Source organism: Lycium barbarum, chromosome 6 (assembly GCF_019175385.1).
Source record: "Lycium barbarum isolate Lr01 chromosome 6, ASM1917538v2, whole genome shotgun sequence".
NCBI classification, from domain to species: domain Eukaryota; kingdom Viridiplantae; phylum Streptophyta; class Magnoliopsida; order Solanales; family Solanaceae; genus Lycium; species Lycium barbarum.
This window is the reverse complement of record NC_083342.1, coordinates 6,813,607-6,833,001: the sequence shown is the minus strand read 5'-3', so window position 1 is coordinate 6,833,001 and position 19,395 is coordinate 6,813,607. Positions and strand designations below refer to the sequence as shown.

The 19,395-nt window shown below is 32.0% G+C and overlaps 1 protein-coding gene and 2 long non-coding RNA genes across 3 annotated transcripts; 2 read left to right on the top strand and 1 right to left on the bottom strand.

Annotated features, from left to right (window-relative positions):
- The first annotated feature begins 695 nt into the window (after window positions 1-695).
- LOC132599506 (uncharacterized) lies at window positions 696-3,266 on the top strand. Its single transcript, XR_009566846.1, has 3 exons — window positions 696-811; window positions 1,350-1,422; window positions 2,246-3,266. It is a non-coding gene; the product is annotated as an uncharacterized LOC132599506 (long non-coding RNA).
- A 1,715-nt stretch (window positions 3,267-4,981) lies between these two features.
- Window positions 4,982-7,942, top strand: LOC132599505 (uncharacterized). The gene is made up of 4 exons (XR_009566845.1): window positions 4,982-5,107; window positions 5,516-5,573; window positions 5,868-5,915; window positions 7,764-7,942. It is a non-coding gene; the product is annotated as an uncharacterized LOC132599505 (long non-coding RNA).
- On the bottom strand, window positions 5,938-9,694 carry LOC132599504 (uncharacterized). The gene is made up of 2 exons (XM_060312863.1): window positions 9,302-9,694; window positions 5,938-8,213 (listed from the first exon to the last, which is right to left on the bottom strand). The coding sequence occupies exon 2, from the start codon at window positions 8,192-8,194 to the stop codon at window positions 7,310-7,312; it is 885 nt and encodes a 294-aa protein (XP_060168846.1). The 5' UTR covers window positions 8,195-8,213; window positions 9,302-9,694; the 3' UTR covers window positions 5,938-7,309.
- Between the last annotated feature and the right edge of the window lie 9,701 nt (window positions 9,695-19,395).

Sequence of the window (19,395 nt, the reverse complement as noted above, 5' to 3'; positions counted from 1 at the left end):
ACTTATATTGTGCCATCAATATTTGGGTTGAAATAAAACTGGGCTTTGTAGAACTTGAGAGTCAGATCGTTCAGCTGGGCCCAAGTATTTCTGTGGCCCAAAGTGAGAGGAAAGTAGCAGACACTTTAAACATTTCAACGTCACTCTTTCTCTCACTTCCTCGTATACTCAGAACCCTAAGATGGTTCTTGTTCTCTCTGTTCATCTTGACAATCTGAGTACCTTCACATTTTCCGGTCAAAATTTTATCACCGGCACTGGAACTTGTTTCTCCAACCAGAACAGAATGCCCTAACTTACTTTGGAGGTTCATGCAACTATCTTTGTTTTTATAATCCGAAAATCGACAATTTTATACACTTGGCAATATATTTGTTTATTCAGAGATCAATGCTAGCTCTTTCAAATGAAATGTGGTAGACCTTCGCGAGATATTAATGCTTGCTATCTTTCAACTACTTGTTTATCGTTTATATTTGTCTTTTATCTTCTCTCCGAAAGAACAGAATACCCTAACTTACTTTGGAGGTTCACGCAACTATATTTGTTTGTATAATCTGAATATCGACAATTTTATACACGTGCTAACATATTTTTTTATTCAGAGATCAATGCTAACTCTTTCAAATGAAACGTGGTAGACCTTCACGAGATATTAATGCTTGCTATCTTTCAACTACTTGTTTGTCGCCCATATTTTCCTTTCATATTCTCTTGGAAAGAAAAGAAGAGGAGAGGAAAGGGGAAAAAAAAAGATTTTTTCTGTAAGAAATTTCAGATGATGATGCTTTTGCAAGAAGAGAGCTACAAGGTATTTTTCTAATTGAAATCACCTCTTAAATTCTATTTTTTACGTTCTTTATCACCTTTTATAGTAATAGTTTTAAATCCATCATTATTTTGATCTTATATAGTTTCATAGAGTTGCTTATGATATTGGAAGTTTCACCAATTGAATAAAAATCTCTCACTATTAGAAACAGAGGATTTTCTCATCGACATTCAGTGATAAATTTGTATTATAAAACATGATTTTCTCACATAATTCCCACCGAACCAACTCACTGGGAAAATACATGGTGGGAAATAAGTTCCTATTGAAACGTAGGGAAACTTCCTGATTTTTCCGGGTGAAAACACTACTATTCAAATTTTTTTCCACCGACGTTCAGTGGAATAGCCCCTAAATATTTTTCAGTGGGAAAAAAGTGATCTTTTAGTAGTGTCTATCATAGATTTCACTATGAGATAGTAGTAGTTTTGAAAATTAATTTAGTATGATTTCAAAAAATAAAACATAAAAAATTGAAACACGACAAAGGAAAGTGAGATCCTACCTTTTTTTCCAGGTCTGTTCAGACATGTTTTAGCGACAAATCAGTTGGTCACACATGAAGAGCGTGAACATTAATAGTACTTGAGGTAATGTACTTCTTTTTATTTGAATAAGGCTTGTTCTTTTTTGGATCGTTATATGCTACAACTCCGAGGTTTAGTTTACATGCTAGTTATGCGAGATTAATTATAACATAAAAATGTTTTTATTCCGTGAATAATAATGATAAATTGTTATACGATATCTCTAACTTTGTGTAATAGCTCTGTGGATCAGTTAAGCTCTAGTTGAGTATAACAGGCTAGTAGGCTGTGAGATAACTGAGGAAGAAATTTTGTCTTTTTTATCAAATACTTCACTCAGAGAAACATAAAAATAAAAACTGGAAAATCTGGAAATAATGAGGAACCATACTGATGATGACATCCAACTCCAACTATTCGAATTAGCAAATACTTTTAATTTTTCCAAATTTGTTTTTACAACTCCGAATAGTTACCTATTCGAATTAGGAAATACTTTTAACTTTTCTTGATCTCTTTGTTTCCTGGAAACTTTCTCTATATATTGCGAGGTATTTTCTTGCTCTAGAATATTTCTACATCCTCTTACATTCTTCTTTCTGTTCTAATAAATTAAGTTGGAACTCGCATTATTGTTCTTTTCATTTTAACAAACAAAAGAAGAATAATGATTGATGATGAAAAGCTTAAGATGAAAGTGTTCCTCATATGATGATGAAGATCTCATAAGCTATTTACTTAAATTCATTTGTTGAATGCCTATTGAATGCCATCATATTTGATATATAGACTTGTGTGGTAACAATAAGCCATGAAAATTATTCGACGACTTATTATGTAGTGATCAAGGGAAAACAAGTACTGATTATGTAATTTCTTTACTCAGTTGAAGAAAAAATCCGTGCATAGTAAAAACTTCAACAGGACAATTGTTGGGGGTAGCCCAAGGAAAGGACGACACGAGTAAACCAGCTTTGGATAAGGAAGGATCAGCGATTGGGTTCAAGAAAACTTTTCGTTTTCATGAAGAAAGTACTACTGGTGTGTACTGGATTATGAAAGAATACAGCCTTAACGAAACCATAATGGAGGGGTTAAGACAACATGGAGAAATCCGACATGAAGACTCTATCATTACGAGGAAGGTTAGTTTGTGTAAAAATTCTCAGGATGTCCCCTCGGGAATCAAGAATGTAGCTGCCAATCCATGGCCGCTATATCCCGCTTTAACTGCACTTCCACCATTTAATGGACCTTTTGAGTCCTTAACTGAAGAAGAATTGGCCTTCTTTGATAAGCCTGATCTTGGATATCCACAAGCATACAAGAACAAGAAAGAATGATAAGAGTAGAAAGTATGAACCATGTAGTATATAGCACATTCAAGTATGAACCATGTAGTATATAGCACATTCAACTATATAATCTGCTCGTTATAGTTAGAATATTACAGTTGTTTTAGTTAGACTTAATACATAGCTATACATCTTAACTTGGCCTCCAATTTTAAGAATGCATATCTAGACACCTCTCGTGGACACCCAACGCTAACGTGGCACATAAACTTTGGAGGTTTCTAGATGATCATTTTGTAAGTTGGAGTGTTCAATTGACACAATGGAGAGGTGTCTAGATGATCATTTTATAAGTTGAGGTGTATAGATATGCATTCTCAAAGTTAAAGTGGTTAGTTGCCAGTTGAGGCCAAGTTTACGTATCTATCTATGTGTCATGCCTTTAGCTACATTGTACAAACTTCCAGTGCATGAGTAAAAGTATGGACTTTAATTTGTTTTGCAAGAAGTTTGGAGAAAAGAGGCATACCATTGCTTTTGTTTTTTATACCAGGGATGCTCAATTGCATTATTTCAAACATTAATCATAAAATAACTATGTAAGCTTTTACTTTTGATTTGAGCAATTAGAACTATAGAATCATAAAGTAAAAGGAGGAGAATTCCAAAATATTTGTACATGGGAGAAAATCTACCAGCTTTTTCTTTGCTTTTCCCAAATTGTCGCAACCCCACCCTGATGTCCATAAATAATATAGGGAAAGTTACGAACAGTTCGGCCATCTAATTTACACACTTTCTATACATTTTGGCTGTATAAAGGAATTGAGGTAGTGGTGGCGGCAGCGAAGGCGGAGAGTTGGCCGCAGTTACTGTGAAGGCGGGAAGGGCCATTGCATATATTTCAAATTACAGTTGGAGATGTCTTATATAAGAGTTGCTATTTATGAATAGTTACCACTCTGATAAAATAATAGCCATAATTATAGAGTTTTAAATGTCACAAGTGAAACTCTACGGTGAAACATTGAAACTTTAGGATATTGTCATAAAATTTTATGAAAATGTTTACAAAGGCAACATGGAAAATTGATTAGTGGATGCTATTTCAGAATTTACAAATGGGGACTTTTCAATCCATATCATTAAAAAGTAAGCACTATACAGAGTTTCAAAATGAATAGGTGAAATTTCATGTGAAATTTTAGGATATTGTTATAGAGTTTCACCTATGAAATTTAAAATATATGACACTGATTTCAAAGACGTCACTTGAAAATGGTTAGTGGATGCATTTTTAGAATTTACAATTATTATAAATTAAAAATTAAAAATTAGTCATTATTATAGATAATTGCAGTAGCCTTTCAGCTAATATTACATCACTAAGATTTCGACAAGCTGCTAATATAGACCCCAATATAACTTCATTTGGCTCCATGGGCATACTTTTATAATGGAACTAAGGGAGTGGTGACAACAGAGAGTCGGCGGCAGTAATTGTAAAGGCGGGGAGGGCCATTGCATATATTTCAAATTACAATTGGAGATATCCTTTATATATGGGGATTTTTTGTTATTTACGTTGTTAGCACTTTCGATCCTTCAATTATCGATACATTTCGATTTTAGTCCTTATAATATTTGATAGGTGCACTTTTGATCCCTTTATTCCTAAATATTCATAAATTTTCTGAATTATTAACTTTTCCACCACTTAATTACAAATGTGATACGTGAAATTTGTATAATTACTCCATATTGAGCTTATTATACTTATAAAAATTATACGAATACCCATTTTAATTAGTTGAAGGTTAAATGACGTGTCATATGTCACAAGGAAAAAAAAGCAAAATTTAACAATAACCAAGGGACCAAATTAGTGTTTGGTTCTATTTATTTGTTTGCATGTTTTCAATTGAGAAAAGAAGTTAGAACATCCTAGACATGCTTTGAGGTCTATGGAACAATATTTTTTTGTCTAACCTGAATATTAACAATTTTATCCACGTACTAATTTATATGCTTATGTAGAGATCAATGTTTTTAATGAAATGTGGCAGACTTTTGCGTTTTCTTGTTATACTAATTCATTCTATCTTTCAACTACTTGTTTGTCGCACATTTTTCAGAAAAAATAGAATACCCGAACTTACTTTGGAGGTCCCCACAACTATATTTGTTTGTATAATCCGAATATCGACAATTTTATACACATGCCAATATATTCAGTTATTCAGAGATCAATACTAGCTCTTTCAAATAAAACGTGGCAGACGTCCTTCCCGAGACATTAATGCTTTCTAACTTTGAACTACTTGTTTGTTGCGCATATTTTACTTTTATATTCTCTCAGAAAGAAAAGAAAAGGAGAGGAAAGGAAAAAAAAAAAAGATTTTTTTTTTGTAAGAAGTTTCAGATGATGATATCTGCAAGAAGAGAGCTACAAGGTGTTTTTCTGATTGAAATCCCCTCTTCAATTCTATTTCATATGTTCTTTCTTACCTTTTAAAATAGTTTTAAACCCTTCTTTAGTTTGATATTATATAGTTTCATGGAGTTGCTTATGATGTTTGAAGTTTCACCAGTTGAATTAAAAGATCTCTATTATAGATTTTACGGAAAAGGGCCAAAAATGTTCCTGGACTATCTCAAAAGATTTAAATGTACCCTTCGTTCAACTATTTTGCTAAAAACACCCCTCCGGTTACCATTTTGGCTCACTTTTATCCTTGAAACTAACATACCTCTTATTTATTTATTTATTTTAATTATTTTTTAATCTATACTGTTTTTTTTTTAAATTTAAATTACCACCGCATGCGGCAGATATATTTATTAATAATAAAATAATGCAGCTCCGATCAGCAGATCCATCATATTCTTCAGCATCAACCCCAGTGCTTCTTAGCTCAGGTAACACCCTTGTTGCTTTTCGAATGAAAGATCTTCCTTTTCCTCTCTTGCTTTCCAAAGTAGTACTATGTGAATGTGATTCTTGAGCCTCTTTTCCATGAAATCAATTTCTTACCAATCTCTAATCTCATATTCATTATTTGTTGGTGTTGATTTAACCTATATTCGATCTGATTTCATCATTACTATGAGACAGCGATAGTTTTGAATATTAAGTGTTAATTTAGTATGATTTCAAAAAGATAAAAAATTGAAACCCGACAAAGGAAAGTGAGATCCTGCCTTTTTTTCCAGGTCTGTTCAGACATGTTTTAGCGATAAATCAAGTTGGCGACAAATAAGGTAATTTACTTCTTTTGGTTTGAATTGGAGTTGTTCTTTTTTGGATAGTCCAAGGTTTAGTTCACATGCCAATTATGCAAAGATTAATAATAACATAAAATATTTTATTCCGTGAATAATAACGAATAAATTGTTATACGATATCTCTAACTTCGTGCAATAGCGTCCTGTGGATTCATTAATCCAATCAGTTAAAGCTCTAGTCACTACTAAAACAATTACTATTTTCCCACTAAAAAAATGTTCAGTGGCTATATTCCCCTAAATGTCGGTGGAAAAACTTAAATAATAGTGTTTCACACAGAAAAATTAGGAAGTTTACCAGCATTTTAATGGGATTCTGTTTTCCCACCATGCATTTCATGTTTTGTAGCACAAATTTTTCACTGAATGTCGGTGCAAAAAACCTCTATTTCTAGTAGTGAGTTGAGTAAAAAAGTAGGAGGGGAAAACATGTAGTGGTTCATTTGTATTTTTCTTTATGTTTGTTTAGATTTAATTTTTTCTATGCTTTAGTTTTTGACAAGTAATATGTCAAAAATAATTTACTTGTTATCAGTACAAATATAGAATTTCTATTTGCGATTAGTTTTGTCAATTAGATAACCAAAATAGCATTATAAAGAGTAGCCGTTTTCAAACAATTACATGTGTGCTTAATTTTATAGTCGTTTTGTCTGAGGATAGCTCTATCAGAGAAAGTTGCTCATGAATATGTGGAGCATGGTCGACTATATTAAACTGTCAGTATTTAATATTAAGTTGTGAGAGCTAACCCATTTAGTTAGCTGTGAGAACCTATATATTATTTTCTACAAGATAGAATGCGGAATTATACTCGCAGCTTGCACCTTTAAAATGTAGGGTAGAATCAGTTATATTGTCAAAGTCAATTATCATTTTAGTAATGGATTATCAAAAAAAAAAAATTGTTAGCTATGAGCAATTTAAGAGATATTAACAACAAAGTCCATAGCTAATTCCAATTTTGTGATTTAACTTGTATATGTATTTAAGAAATCTTCTAAATATGTACAAAATATTAAATTTCTAATACAGTAACTCAAATGGTCAATGGATTCAACTGCATTAATCCTAAATCTCAGGCCATAATATATAGATCCCGAATTCGTGCAGACAGAGATAACTAATTGATCATAAAATAAAATGCAAAAGAGAAAAGAAACTGCCAAATGTTTTCATATACAAAAATGACACACACACACATAGATATATAATTATATATATATAATGCATGACAAAAAGGACATCACTCTGCTACTTGCCGACATGTTACTCATAATTAACAAACTAAAACATAGACAAAAGATATATAAACAAACATAAAGGAAAACACAAATGACCCAACATGTTTCTTTTTTCCTTCAACTATTTTATGCGGCTACTAACAAGCTAGAATTTGATGCCATTCCTTCTTCATTTGCAAAATTCCCAATATTGCTAATGTTCTCTTCTCTTTTTGTTCCAATATCTCCATTGATCGTCATGAAGTCCCTTTGTATCTCTTCTTGAATCATTGTTTTCTCCTCCACTCGATCGATAGTGTCATCGTGTGTGATTTCAGCCTCAATAGTGTCATCAAAACTACATTTCATGTTATTCTCTAAAACTAGTAGATTTAAAACGAGACGCCCATTCTTTTGTTTGGATTCTAGGTACTCATAATACTCCAATCCTTTTTCTTTAAGGATTAATCTTCCATCAACATAATGTCTAGAGAGAGACCATGGTAAATCACCAGGCAATTTGCCTCTCCATGAAGGAATTGTTGGTGGATATTCTTTTTTCATGTATTTCTTAGGTTGTTTTTTTCTAATGTTGTGACAGTTGGATTTTCTAGTGTGATATTGTTGAAGAATTTCTTCTTCTTCTTCATGAGTCGAAGCCATGAAAACACCACTTTCTATACCTATTAGATCGGCGCTTGTTGAATACATCCATGGTGAAGAATATGGAGTAGAATCAAATAAGGATGAAAATATGGATGGTGTATTGGTCGTCGTAGTAGTTGTTGTTGTTGCTGCTGCTGCTGCTGTTACTTGTATGGATGGTGTGTTGGTCATTGTAGTTATTGTTGCTGATGTTACTGATGACTCGAATTTTGATGAAAATTCCCTATGAGAATTTGGTCGTACGTTTGTAGAAATATTTGCATTGAAATATTGAACGATTAAGCAAATGAAGGCAATAAAAAATCCAGAAATTGTCGGTAGGATCAATTTTGCTTTGTTGAGAATCTTTTTGGTAGTGAACTCCATGTTTCAAAACCCACCAAATCTGTAAAATACAAAACATATTAACCACGTGTTAACCCTTGTTCTATAAATAGATAGTCATAACTTACTAATTAATTAACACTTGCAGACAAAAATATTAGTATGTAAAATTTTTGTCCTCGTAGCCAAGTGGTTTTTTCCCAAGCTTTAATGAACGAGGTATAGCAAGTTCTAATGGAATAGTAGACAGTTAGCTAGTCTTGTTTTTTTATATTCATAATTTGGAACTACACACATGCAGACAAAAACCGCTAGTGTGTAAAAAAATGTTGTCCTTTTGGTAGAACATTGTATGATCTAAAAATAAAAAAATCGTTAGCTAGTTAAATTTTTCCTGCCAATCTAAACTTTGACATACGAGGTAGATGATACTGGTGAAATAGTCGAGGCGCACAAAGTTAGTCTCAGACACCATAGTTATAGAAAGAAGGAAAAACGAGAGATCTAGAAACCATGTACTACTTCTATATAACTACAATAGTTTGTCATCCACAAGGCTGTGTAATTAATACTAACAAATCATTCAAGTTATGTTACAGATCCTGATAATAAAAAAAATTATTCTATATATTACTATGATCTTACTAGAAAATATTTTTCTCAAAACGCATGAAAGATTTTTTTTTTTTTTTGTTTCTCTAAATAAAATCTTGATATATTTTCTGACTTGCTGCATTGAAACCACCAAATGATGTGGTGCAGCGGGTTCGAGTCTTGCGTATGGAAAAATCTTTGGTAGGGAGCTCTTCCCCCGAATGGTCCCTACACGGCGTGGATCCAAATTAGTCAGGCTCTAATGCGGGTACCAGACACCGGGTGGGAAACCAAAAAAGAAAACAAAAAAAGACTTGCTGCATTGAAGAAATTTTTTCTTGAAACACAGATAACAAATTTTTCGATAATAAAAAAAAAAAACATAATTTGGAAGGGGAAAAATGCAACATTTCAGAACTAAAACAATTGTGTGCATGTAGAATTTAGATAAAACTATTGTAATAGATAAAACTGATGAATAGATAAATAAGCATGAGATTGAATTGAAAACAATAAAGAAAGTAACAAATTAACATAGAAATTAATTAGAGTTACCCTTTTCAAGTGTATAACACTTGAAGGAGAATGCTCTTGCAAATTGAAGGAATTTTTTATGCCTTTGCGGATTCCTCTTTGAGAAGCAAAAGAGTACTCACTATTTGCTATAAAAAAAATGTGTAAAAGAACTCTTCTTAAATAAAGGTTTTATTACTTAGGTGGGTAACTAAATTACAAAAGAAGGTGATATAAGAACAACTTAGAAAATAAATGAGGTTCTTGCTCTTTAAACACCTAACCGATGCTTTGCTGTGGCCAGCCCACAATTTGTTTTGTTATCGTAACATTTTTCAGTCAGTCAGTTAAAAAAAAAAAAAATTACCCACTAGTCGTAGTAGATTATAGTCGTTGTCCACATATATTCGTCGCATAACAAGTGTACAATGAATATACAGTGATTATACAGGCAAAAAAATGTAACAAAAGATAAGGGAGAACAACATTTTTGGTCTATTAGTTATTGATAAAATTTAATTTTGGTCCTTGTGATATACAATTCAACACATTTAACCTTCAATTAATTAACATATGTATTTTTGGTCTCTTCACGTAGGTTATATTAGTAAACATAGATTTCAACTATTTTTAGAAGTATATTACCCTTGAATATTGAGTAACAATACAAGTTTAATTAAACAGTGAAACAGTTAATAATTCTAAAAGTCGTGGATATTCATAAGCAATGGGATCAAAAGCGCATATTTCAAGCAATCGAAAGTTAAATATGCTTAGTCAAATACATCAAAATGACAAAATTAGAATTTATTGACAACTGAGGTTCTAAAACTGCTATTGACCCAAAATAAAGATAAAGATTATTTTTGTTGCGAGTTTGTTTGGTTATTGTGTAGTGTAAAAATCTCATTCGTTTTCACATGTAGGAGTTCAAATTCAGTAAAAGCTCCAAATGTAGCAATAACTTCTTACTCGGAGATCTTTATAAAAAAAAAAAATTAGTTTAGTCATCTGATATTCAAAATTCACCGGATTAATCCAAATTCCGAGGGCTTGAACTCAAGATCTTTAGACTCTATTTAAGATTTCATTCATCTCACCACATTCATTAATAGCGCGACTAAGATCAAAGTTTTAAATTGAACTACTACTCCAATTATAAACTAGAAATTTCTTCTCCAACACGGCAACAACAAAAACATACCCGGTATATTTCCACGACTCCATTTAATTTCTTCTCCAACACGCTCCCATTAAATTTCTATTTCATAAAGGCATAAAAGTTATGTCTATTTGGGCTATTAGTCTTTTCATTATTATTTTTTTTTGGTTGCTAGCTACTATTTTAACTTTTGGGAAGTGACTTTTTAGGTTTCAACTGATTTGAGCTATTAGCTAAATTTGGAAATAGAGTTGTATGGCTAGTACATTTGGTGCCAAATTTTGCCTCTTCTCAAGTCTTTAACTCTGTTTTAATAGTTTAATTAGTAGTCTCGGATTTGAATTTGTGAATAAAAAAGTTTCCGGTAGGAAGCACTTTCCTTTTTAACAATCTTACACAATGCGAATTCAAATTAATCAAAATCTGAAAATAAATACCGACCACAGAGCTAAAATTAATTAATAAAAAAAAGACAAATTATGTGGTTTGTGCATATATATAAAGTTAAGAGTGTGATTTATGTGAAAACATCTGAAACAGTTTGGAGCAAGTTGTTTCTAGTTTTTATTACATTATTCACACAGTTATTGGTAATTTTAGAGATTTTATTCTATAAAGATAGTTAATTATTATATTATCAAAAAGAAAATAGTTGTTAGAGGGGGTTAATTTTACGAAGAGTGCACTGTTATAACTATGGTGGTTGTTTTTGTTATATGTAGAAAAAACTATTATAGAGAGGTAAATACAACATAAAATTTCGATCCGAGAACAACTTAATTATTACAGTGAGGTGTTGTTATATAAAGATGTTGTCATAGATAAGTCTGACAAAATACTAACAATTAAAACGAGTTAAAATTGAATGAGGTAAAATTATATGAAAAAGAGTTGTTTTGAAAAATTAATCATACTTATCATTCGTGCCTACTTACAAACAAAAGGGGACACAATCAAGTAAAAGTACGTCCAGCGTATAAAGAAAACCGACAAATCAAGTCAACCATGAGTCCTTTTTTTCTTTTTCAAATTGACTTGATTTGTTGATTCTGTGTGATTTATGTTCATTTTTTCAATAAGTGTGCATAAATTATACAACCAAATGATGTGTTGCAGTGGATGAGGTTGCTCTCAGGTTTGGATTCGAGTCCTAGGTATGAAATTTTTTTTGGTAGGGAGTGCTTTCCCCAAATGGGCCTACGCAGCGTGAATCCGGATTAGTTGGGCTCCGATGTGAATACCGGATACCGAATGAGAAATTAAAAAAAAGGTAAATGACATAGGGTACCTACTTAAGATTCTATTTTACAAAATATATAAATAGTTTTCCTTATTTACAAAACATAAAAATATTTTACGAAACATGATGGATTTTCATATATTTTTCGTTTTTTTATTTTTTTTCAGAATTTTTTTTTAAAAATATATATATATTTTTTTAAAAATTAAAATTATTTTTTTAACAAAATATTTTAACTTTTTATATTTTTTTATATTTTGTTTTTTTTGGTCAAAGGCTTAAAAAATTACCTCAATTTTTTGTGTATTAAAGTTGTATGAAATGTGTATGTGTGAGCGAAATTTTTAATATAATTTTCACATACAAAATTGTGACAAAAAACTTTACGCCTTGAATATTGTATGAAAGTTGTTACAATGTTGTTGTAGTTGTATTAATTTTCATATGAACTTTATATACGAAATATGTGAATGAAACTCTAAGTCTTGAGCGAGATATACACATTTCATACCATTTTTATACATAAATTTTGAGCGTAATGTTTAAGCCTTGATCGAGATATACACATTTCATACATTTTTCATACACAAAATTTGACCGAACTTTTTAAGCCTTGAGCAAGATATACACATTTCATACACAAAAATTTGAGCGATTATTTTAAGTCTTGAATGTTGTATCAAAGTTGTATACAATGCAGTTGTAGTTGTATTAATTTTACAGAAATCTAACATGAACTGTATACATGAAAATGTGAGCGAAATTTTAAGCCTTAAACGAGATACAAATTTCATACCGTTTTCATACACACAATTTTGAGCGGATTTTGTAAGCCTTGAACGAGATATACACATTTCATACATTTTTCATACCGTTTTCATACACTAAATTTTGAGCGAACTTTTAAAGACTTGAGCTAGATATAAACATTTCATACAACCTTCATACATAAATTTTTGAGCGAAATTTAAAAAAAAACTAAAAAAACAAATAATTTTATTAAAAAAAGCATGTTTTGTATAGGATTTATAATGTTATATTTTGTAAAAAGAAAACTATCGTCACATTTCATAAATATTTTTCCTTAATATGTACATATACGTACTTTACTCAAAAAAAAAAAAGTGTGCGTGAAATTATAAGATATACTTTATTTTCCGTAACAATTCCCATTCACATCAATTTAGATACCTTAGATCTACCTATTTAATTTTAGGCTAAATACATAAGTAGCCCCTCAAACTTGTCCATTTTTTCCATTTAGTCACTTAAACTAAGTCTTGTTTCTATTTAACACGATGTATTGTCTAAATGTGCCTATAGAACACATTTTTTTCATTGAGCCAAAATGAGGGAGCGTGTATGTTCAAACACAAAATCAACCATCCAGCTTTGACAACTCATGATCTTCACTACCCAACTCACGATCAACCATTTCCCTAAAACTAATATTCCTTCCGTTCTAAAAAGATTGTCTTAGTTTGATTTGGCAACAAATTTAAGAAACAAAGGAAGACTTTTGAAATGTGTGATTTAAAACAAGCCTTAGATATTTGTGTGGTTGTAAATCATCTCATAAAGTTAAATTGTTTTTAACTATAGAAAGGTGTCAATCTTTTTGGGACAGACTAAAAAAGAAAGGAAGATAATATTTTTGGGACGGAGGGAGTATCATTAATTCCACTTCGCACTGCCTCTTTCTTCTCCCTTTACCTCCCGTCGTTGCACCTAGGGGTGGGCGTTCGGTATTTTCAAAGTTCGGGTTCGGTAATTCGGTAATCGGTAATTGAAAGTATATACCAAATACCGAACTTTCAAACTTTTGTTCGGTAATTCGGTAATCGGTAAATCAAACTTCGGTTCGGTACGATATTCGATAATACCATATTGAAGTCGAAGTCCATTGTATTAGAACGCAAGTATCCTATGCAAGGGGTCAATACATTGCAAGTATCATCAGACAACCAAACTTTGGGGGGGGGGGGGGGGGGGGGGGGGGGAAATCAAACTTTTCATCCTAAAAAGCACTAAATAAAACTAGATTAACACTTAATAAGAACGAGTCTAGTCAAGATTAATACAAAAAGAAGGAAGAATCGTAATTAGTAACAACAGCGACAGATTCTTAAAATAAATTGGGCAGAAACTGTATATCAAACTGGACAGAAGTTGCAGAATTAAAGACATTCTGGTAAGATCTTTAACAATCCTTAAGTTATTTCAATAACAAACGACGACCCAAACATTAGCTACTTATCAATTCTTAGTCCAAGATCTCATAATACAGCAGCTTCCAACAACAAAAGAAAAACAGTGTAGATAATTTTCAAAGCAGTACTCATACAAACACCAAATATTTTTCTTTCTGGGCACGAGTTTAAGAGGAGCAAAATCTACTGTGAAAAATCAAGTAAAAAATTCAAAAAAGAAAGAGAAGCAGGCCTTTGCTTAAATCAGTTTGCATGTTAAATGATCATTTACACTAGAAAAGGTCAATAAATATCAGCTGATGCACATTACATGAACACAACTTTTTTTTTTTTTCAGAGTTGTACTTCACGTTCAACAAAAAATCAAAACCAACCAAAATAACAGCACAAAAAAGCTACATAAATCTCATTCAGAAACAACACTCGCAGTAACGAAAGAGAAAAGCAAGAGTAGCAGAATGTGTGATGAAATCTGAAAATGAATTGCAAGGGAACTACGAATGTAGTACATTATAGCAATGGAGGTGTACCTCGAAATTGTAAAAGTGAGAATTAGGGTTGTTGCCTTATTGGAGGGATAAGAGCCCTTGTGTGTGTGTTAAGAGGGAAATGAGAGCAGAGAATCTTTGGTATCTTTGGTGTGAAGTGAAATGTGAAAAGATTAGGAATTTTAGGTCGATTAGGGTCTTCGGTGTCTAATGGCATGAGGTGAACTGATGGGTAGGCCTATTGGGATAGATATTAACTTAATAAAATGGGCCTTTATTTCGATATTCGGTATTACCGAATTACCGAACGGTATAATTATAAATACCGAAATCGAAATACTGAATATTTTACTTTTATTCCCGAAAATCGAAATACCGAAATATCGAATACCGAAATCCGAAAATAGTCAATTCGGTTCGGTAATTCGATTTTCGGTGTTTTATGCCCAGCCCTAGTTGCACCTCTATTCCAATTTCCAAGTGCACAAGCGTAATAAATTAATTTTATGAACATAAATAAAGAAAGAGGAAAGCCCACCCGCAATAATTAAAAGGGTTGGAGAGTTTATGATGACAATAGAGGCAATCACTTTGGCTTCAGTGTGAATGAAATTGAAGAAAAAATTGGAAGTCGAATTCCATATTTTCGCCGTATCTAATTTTGTTTCCATTCGACACTCTTCCTATTCTTGTTGCTATGTTACTATCTGATTATGAAAGAATAAGGTTGTGGAAGAAATAAATTCAACAGTGATTTAGATACGAATGGATGTTATGAAGAGGAATTTTGAAAAACCAATCTAATTTGTGAGGATGATTCTTTGTTTGTTGAGATGTGTGTGTTTCTATAATCAAAAGATCTGCAAGTAATGATATTAGACAGCAATTGACTTATTTCAAGTATTCAATAGGAACAAGACTTAATTCAGATGTCTAAATGGAAAAAATGTACAAATTTGAGGGACTACTTATGCATTCAGTCTTAATTTTAACTCTTTTCAAATTGTCAGTATTAGTGGGAATGGACCCCTAGGGGTAGTTTAGTACGTAGGATAAGGTAGGGTATCTCAGGATTAAGTCTGGGATTAAATTTATATTGTTTTGGTTCACAGTATCAATTTATCCCTGTCAACCAAACATAATATAAATTTCAATACTTAATCCTTGATATCCCACCTTATTCCATCAAACTTGAGATTATTTTAGATAAATTAGTCCAAGAATTTTAATTTTAGAATTACGATCCTCGATAATTTAGTTGGCGAACCATCCTAATACTGCCACATAGTAGCCAAGTGGTATATACTGAGAAAGTAATTTAGTGAACCAATTGTAGACACAAAAAAAAATTATTGTATTTAATGAAGTGAATGAATATTGTGGAAAAAACCAGAAAACAACTGGCTTTGAACTGTTTCGGAAGTTTTCGCATAAGTCACATTCTTAATTGTATGTATATGCACAACCACGTAAATAGTGTGTTTTTTTATTACTCATTTGGTATTCAGTATTTTGTTTTGAGGTGTCAATTAATTTGAATTTCTGCCTTATAAAATCCGTTAAAACAAATTGTTCTCTACCAAGATTTTTTATTCATTCTCAAATTGAATCCAAAACCTCAAATTAAGAAGGAAAGACCAAGTTTAATCGATATATTCCAGTGACATATTTTGATAAATTTTAGTAATTGCAATATAGTAAATATAGTAAGTAAAAAACTATCACATGTTAAAATTACTTCTTCCTAAAGGTTAAAATCTAAAAGACTTATTCCCAAGGTTAAAATAATTGCTAGCAACAAAACAACAAAATGAAAAAGACTTGTGTCAACATCAAGGATTATGGTGTAATGGGTATAACAATAAATGAAAATACTCATGTTACCACCAAGGATTATGGTGTGAAATGACTCGTGTTACCATCAAGGATTATGGCGTGATGGATATAATCCTTTCATCCTCAACCATAAATTTGGGTCGAACTCTGTAAATGGATAAAATTCTGGTAGGGAGCGCTTCATCCTTTAATGGATCTTACGCAGAGGAATAAGGGTAAATATTCGTGGGGTATCCTCTTTTGACATCGTCATTTGACTTGTGCCCTCTCTTCTTTTTTTTTTTTTTTTTTTTTTTGCGCACTTTTATCCACTTTGGAAGAACTTCAAACACCACAACAACTGTAGAAAAAATGTCTAAAGTTTCGTATGGCTAAAGTTCGTGCATTTATGCCTAAAGTTCAGACAAAAATGGTTGAACTTAAGCCACACATATAGTTGAAGTTCAAGCAAAAATAAGTAAAAGTTACTAAACTTTAGTCATATGAAATTTTTGGACATTGCATTTTTCACGAGGTATGCTATTGTTGTTGTATTCTAAAGTGGTAGATTTGAAATATTTTACCCATCGCAAGTATGACTTAAATAATGTCCCAAAATAGTGAGAAACATTTAAATAACTACTTAAACACCTGCTATCAAATATTTGCCACTATTTGAAAAGTTATTAACAAAGTTTTGGGTAAAATATCCCCAACTGAAACACGGAACAACTCCGACAAATGCTACTAGAATTCGAAGAATTAACAAGTGGAATGCAAGAAAAGCGTCACGGGGTTCAAAACCAAGGAAGTATTTATGGGGTTAAACCTTTATAATTTCAACCAAGGAAGAGGCAAAATTTGGCACCAAATGGAACCTTATCCGTACATCTCCACTTCCAATTTTAGCTAACAGCTCAAATCTGTTGAAACCTAAAAGACTTCTTCCTAAAATTTAGCAACAAAGCAATAAATAAAAAGACTCGTGTTATTATCAAGGATTACGATGTTATGGATATGGCAATAAATGAAAGACTCTGTTACCACCAAAGATTATGGTGTGAAAAGATTTGTGTTACCACCAAGGATTATGGCATGTCCTTAACCATAGATTTTGGATTCGAACTCTCTGAATGGATAAAAAAAAATTAGGTTCATTCAACTTTAGCTCTTTTTAAATTGTCAATATTAGGGAATTAATTGTTAACGAGGTACAGGTACATAGTAGCTAAGTAGTATTCAAAACCATTTGGTGTCGAATTAAGGGTGTATAAAGAAAACCTAGAAATCAAATCAACCCTAAGGAAATACTTTATAGAACTTTTTCATATTTAACTTCTGTCTTTTGACATATCATTTCAAGTAATTACACGGTTTACCCTTCAAATGGACTGCCCTTTAATTTTTTCCCTTCAAATGGGCTTGCCTTTAGTTTTTTCCCTTCAAAATCGAAAGCTACCGGGTGAGAATAAACAACTACCATTTAAGCTGACAGCTACACGGATTAGCAGCTCCCGCTGAAGCAATTGTAGAAACTCCTACACCTATTGATTTTGCACTTTCTAACATTTTGAGTTTGGCATTTGATTTTCACCATAAAGAGGTAGGATGTAATTCAGCTCGAACGAAGTGAGAGGGCGCCTGAAAAGGAGGCTCGACCTACAGGGAGGGGTGCTGACATAACTTGTGAATATTATGATGCGTAACTTATGCCCCTATATGCATAAGTTCGATTTTGAAAGGCTAAAACTAAAGACCGGCCCATTTGAAGGACAAAAATTAACCTATATCATTTCAGGTTTGGGCTTATATTTTGAAATAGTCGAATACCTGTTGATGTCTAATAAGGCAATTCACAGGAATGTCCTTATTTTGGGGTGATTTTTAATTTTTGGCCTTTAAATTGGTGATCTTTATTTTTGTCCTTCGCTAGAAGCCCTTGGTTACGGGTTTGAACCCCCGCTCAGTCAAAAATTAAAAAAAAAAATCGCAAGGTAGAGTTTGGATCCGCAAGACAGAGTTTTGCCTGCCTTCAGGCAGTATTTTCCTTGCAAAACTCTGCATGATCATGCAGAGTTTAGAGTTTTGCCTTCAGGCATACTCTGCCTTAAGGCCTAACTTTGGCCCAAACAGGCTTAACTTTGCTACAAAATTCTGCCTTGCGAAATTATCTTTTTTTTTTTTTTACTGAGCCGGAATTCGAACCCCAAACTTTATGATATTAGGCGAAATGGGCAAAAATTAAAGACCACCATTTTGAGGGACAAAAATTAAAGACTAGTGCATTTGAAGGACACTCCGCACAAAAAATTGTGTCTAGTATCAACATAACCCATATATTCAGCCCAAATAAAAATCAACTCAAACCTAATACTGACAAAAAGAACATTCTTGAGTTCACATTAATCTACGAAAGTGTAGCAATCCGGCCCCTAATTTTGAAATTATCCCCAAAAACACACACACACACACAACCTTAGCCAAGTGAATAGTGCAATTATTCAACAATAGCAAAATGCTACCAAAGATCTAGCACATCATAATACTTAAATTTGAGGTCGATGAGACGCTCATGATCAGTACAACTAGGGGTGTACAAAGTAAACCGACAAACCGCACCAAACCGATAAACCGAGAAAAAAAAATCCGATTAGTGGTTTGGTTTGATTTGGTTTGGTGTTGAAAAAAAAAACCCGATCATAATTGGGTTGGTTTGGTTTTAGCTAAAAAAAGTCAAACCGAACCAAACCAACCCGACATTACATGTATTCAATTTTTAAAATATTTTATACATAAAACTATTTATTTGTAATGTAATTTATAAATATTTCTTAATTTTTTCATAGTTTTTTTATCTATTATCGTATTATTCAAGCTTGAACTTAGAATTTTGAATGTCAATAAGTTTTATATCTTATGGATGTTAGTAACTCATATAAAGTCCACCAAAACCAACTCAACACTAATACTAACAAAAGAAATTCAATTTACCACTAGGAATGAAAATAATATTGGATATCTATTCTTTAGTTTTGTATAATTGGTTTAGAGAGTGAAATACATAACTTAAGTTTTTTTTCTTGTTATGTAATTAATACTTATTAGCTGTACTTATTTTAGTATGACTTAGTATTTTTAGATTATGGTCATTTTCTTTATGGCTTATTAATTAGCAATATTTATTTTAACCGATTTTATTATCTTTTGTTGAATATTTTATT

Coding starts and splice junctions, on each gene's coding strand:
- LOC132599504 (XM_060312863.1), bottom strand. CDS start 8,194: ATGGAGTTCACTACCAAAAAGATTCTCAACAAAGCAAAATTGATCCTA.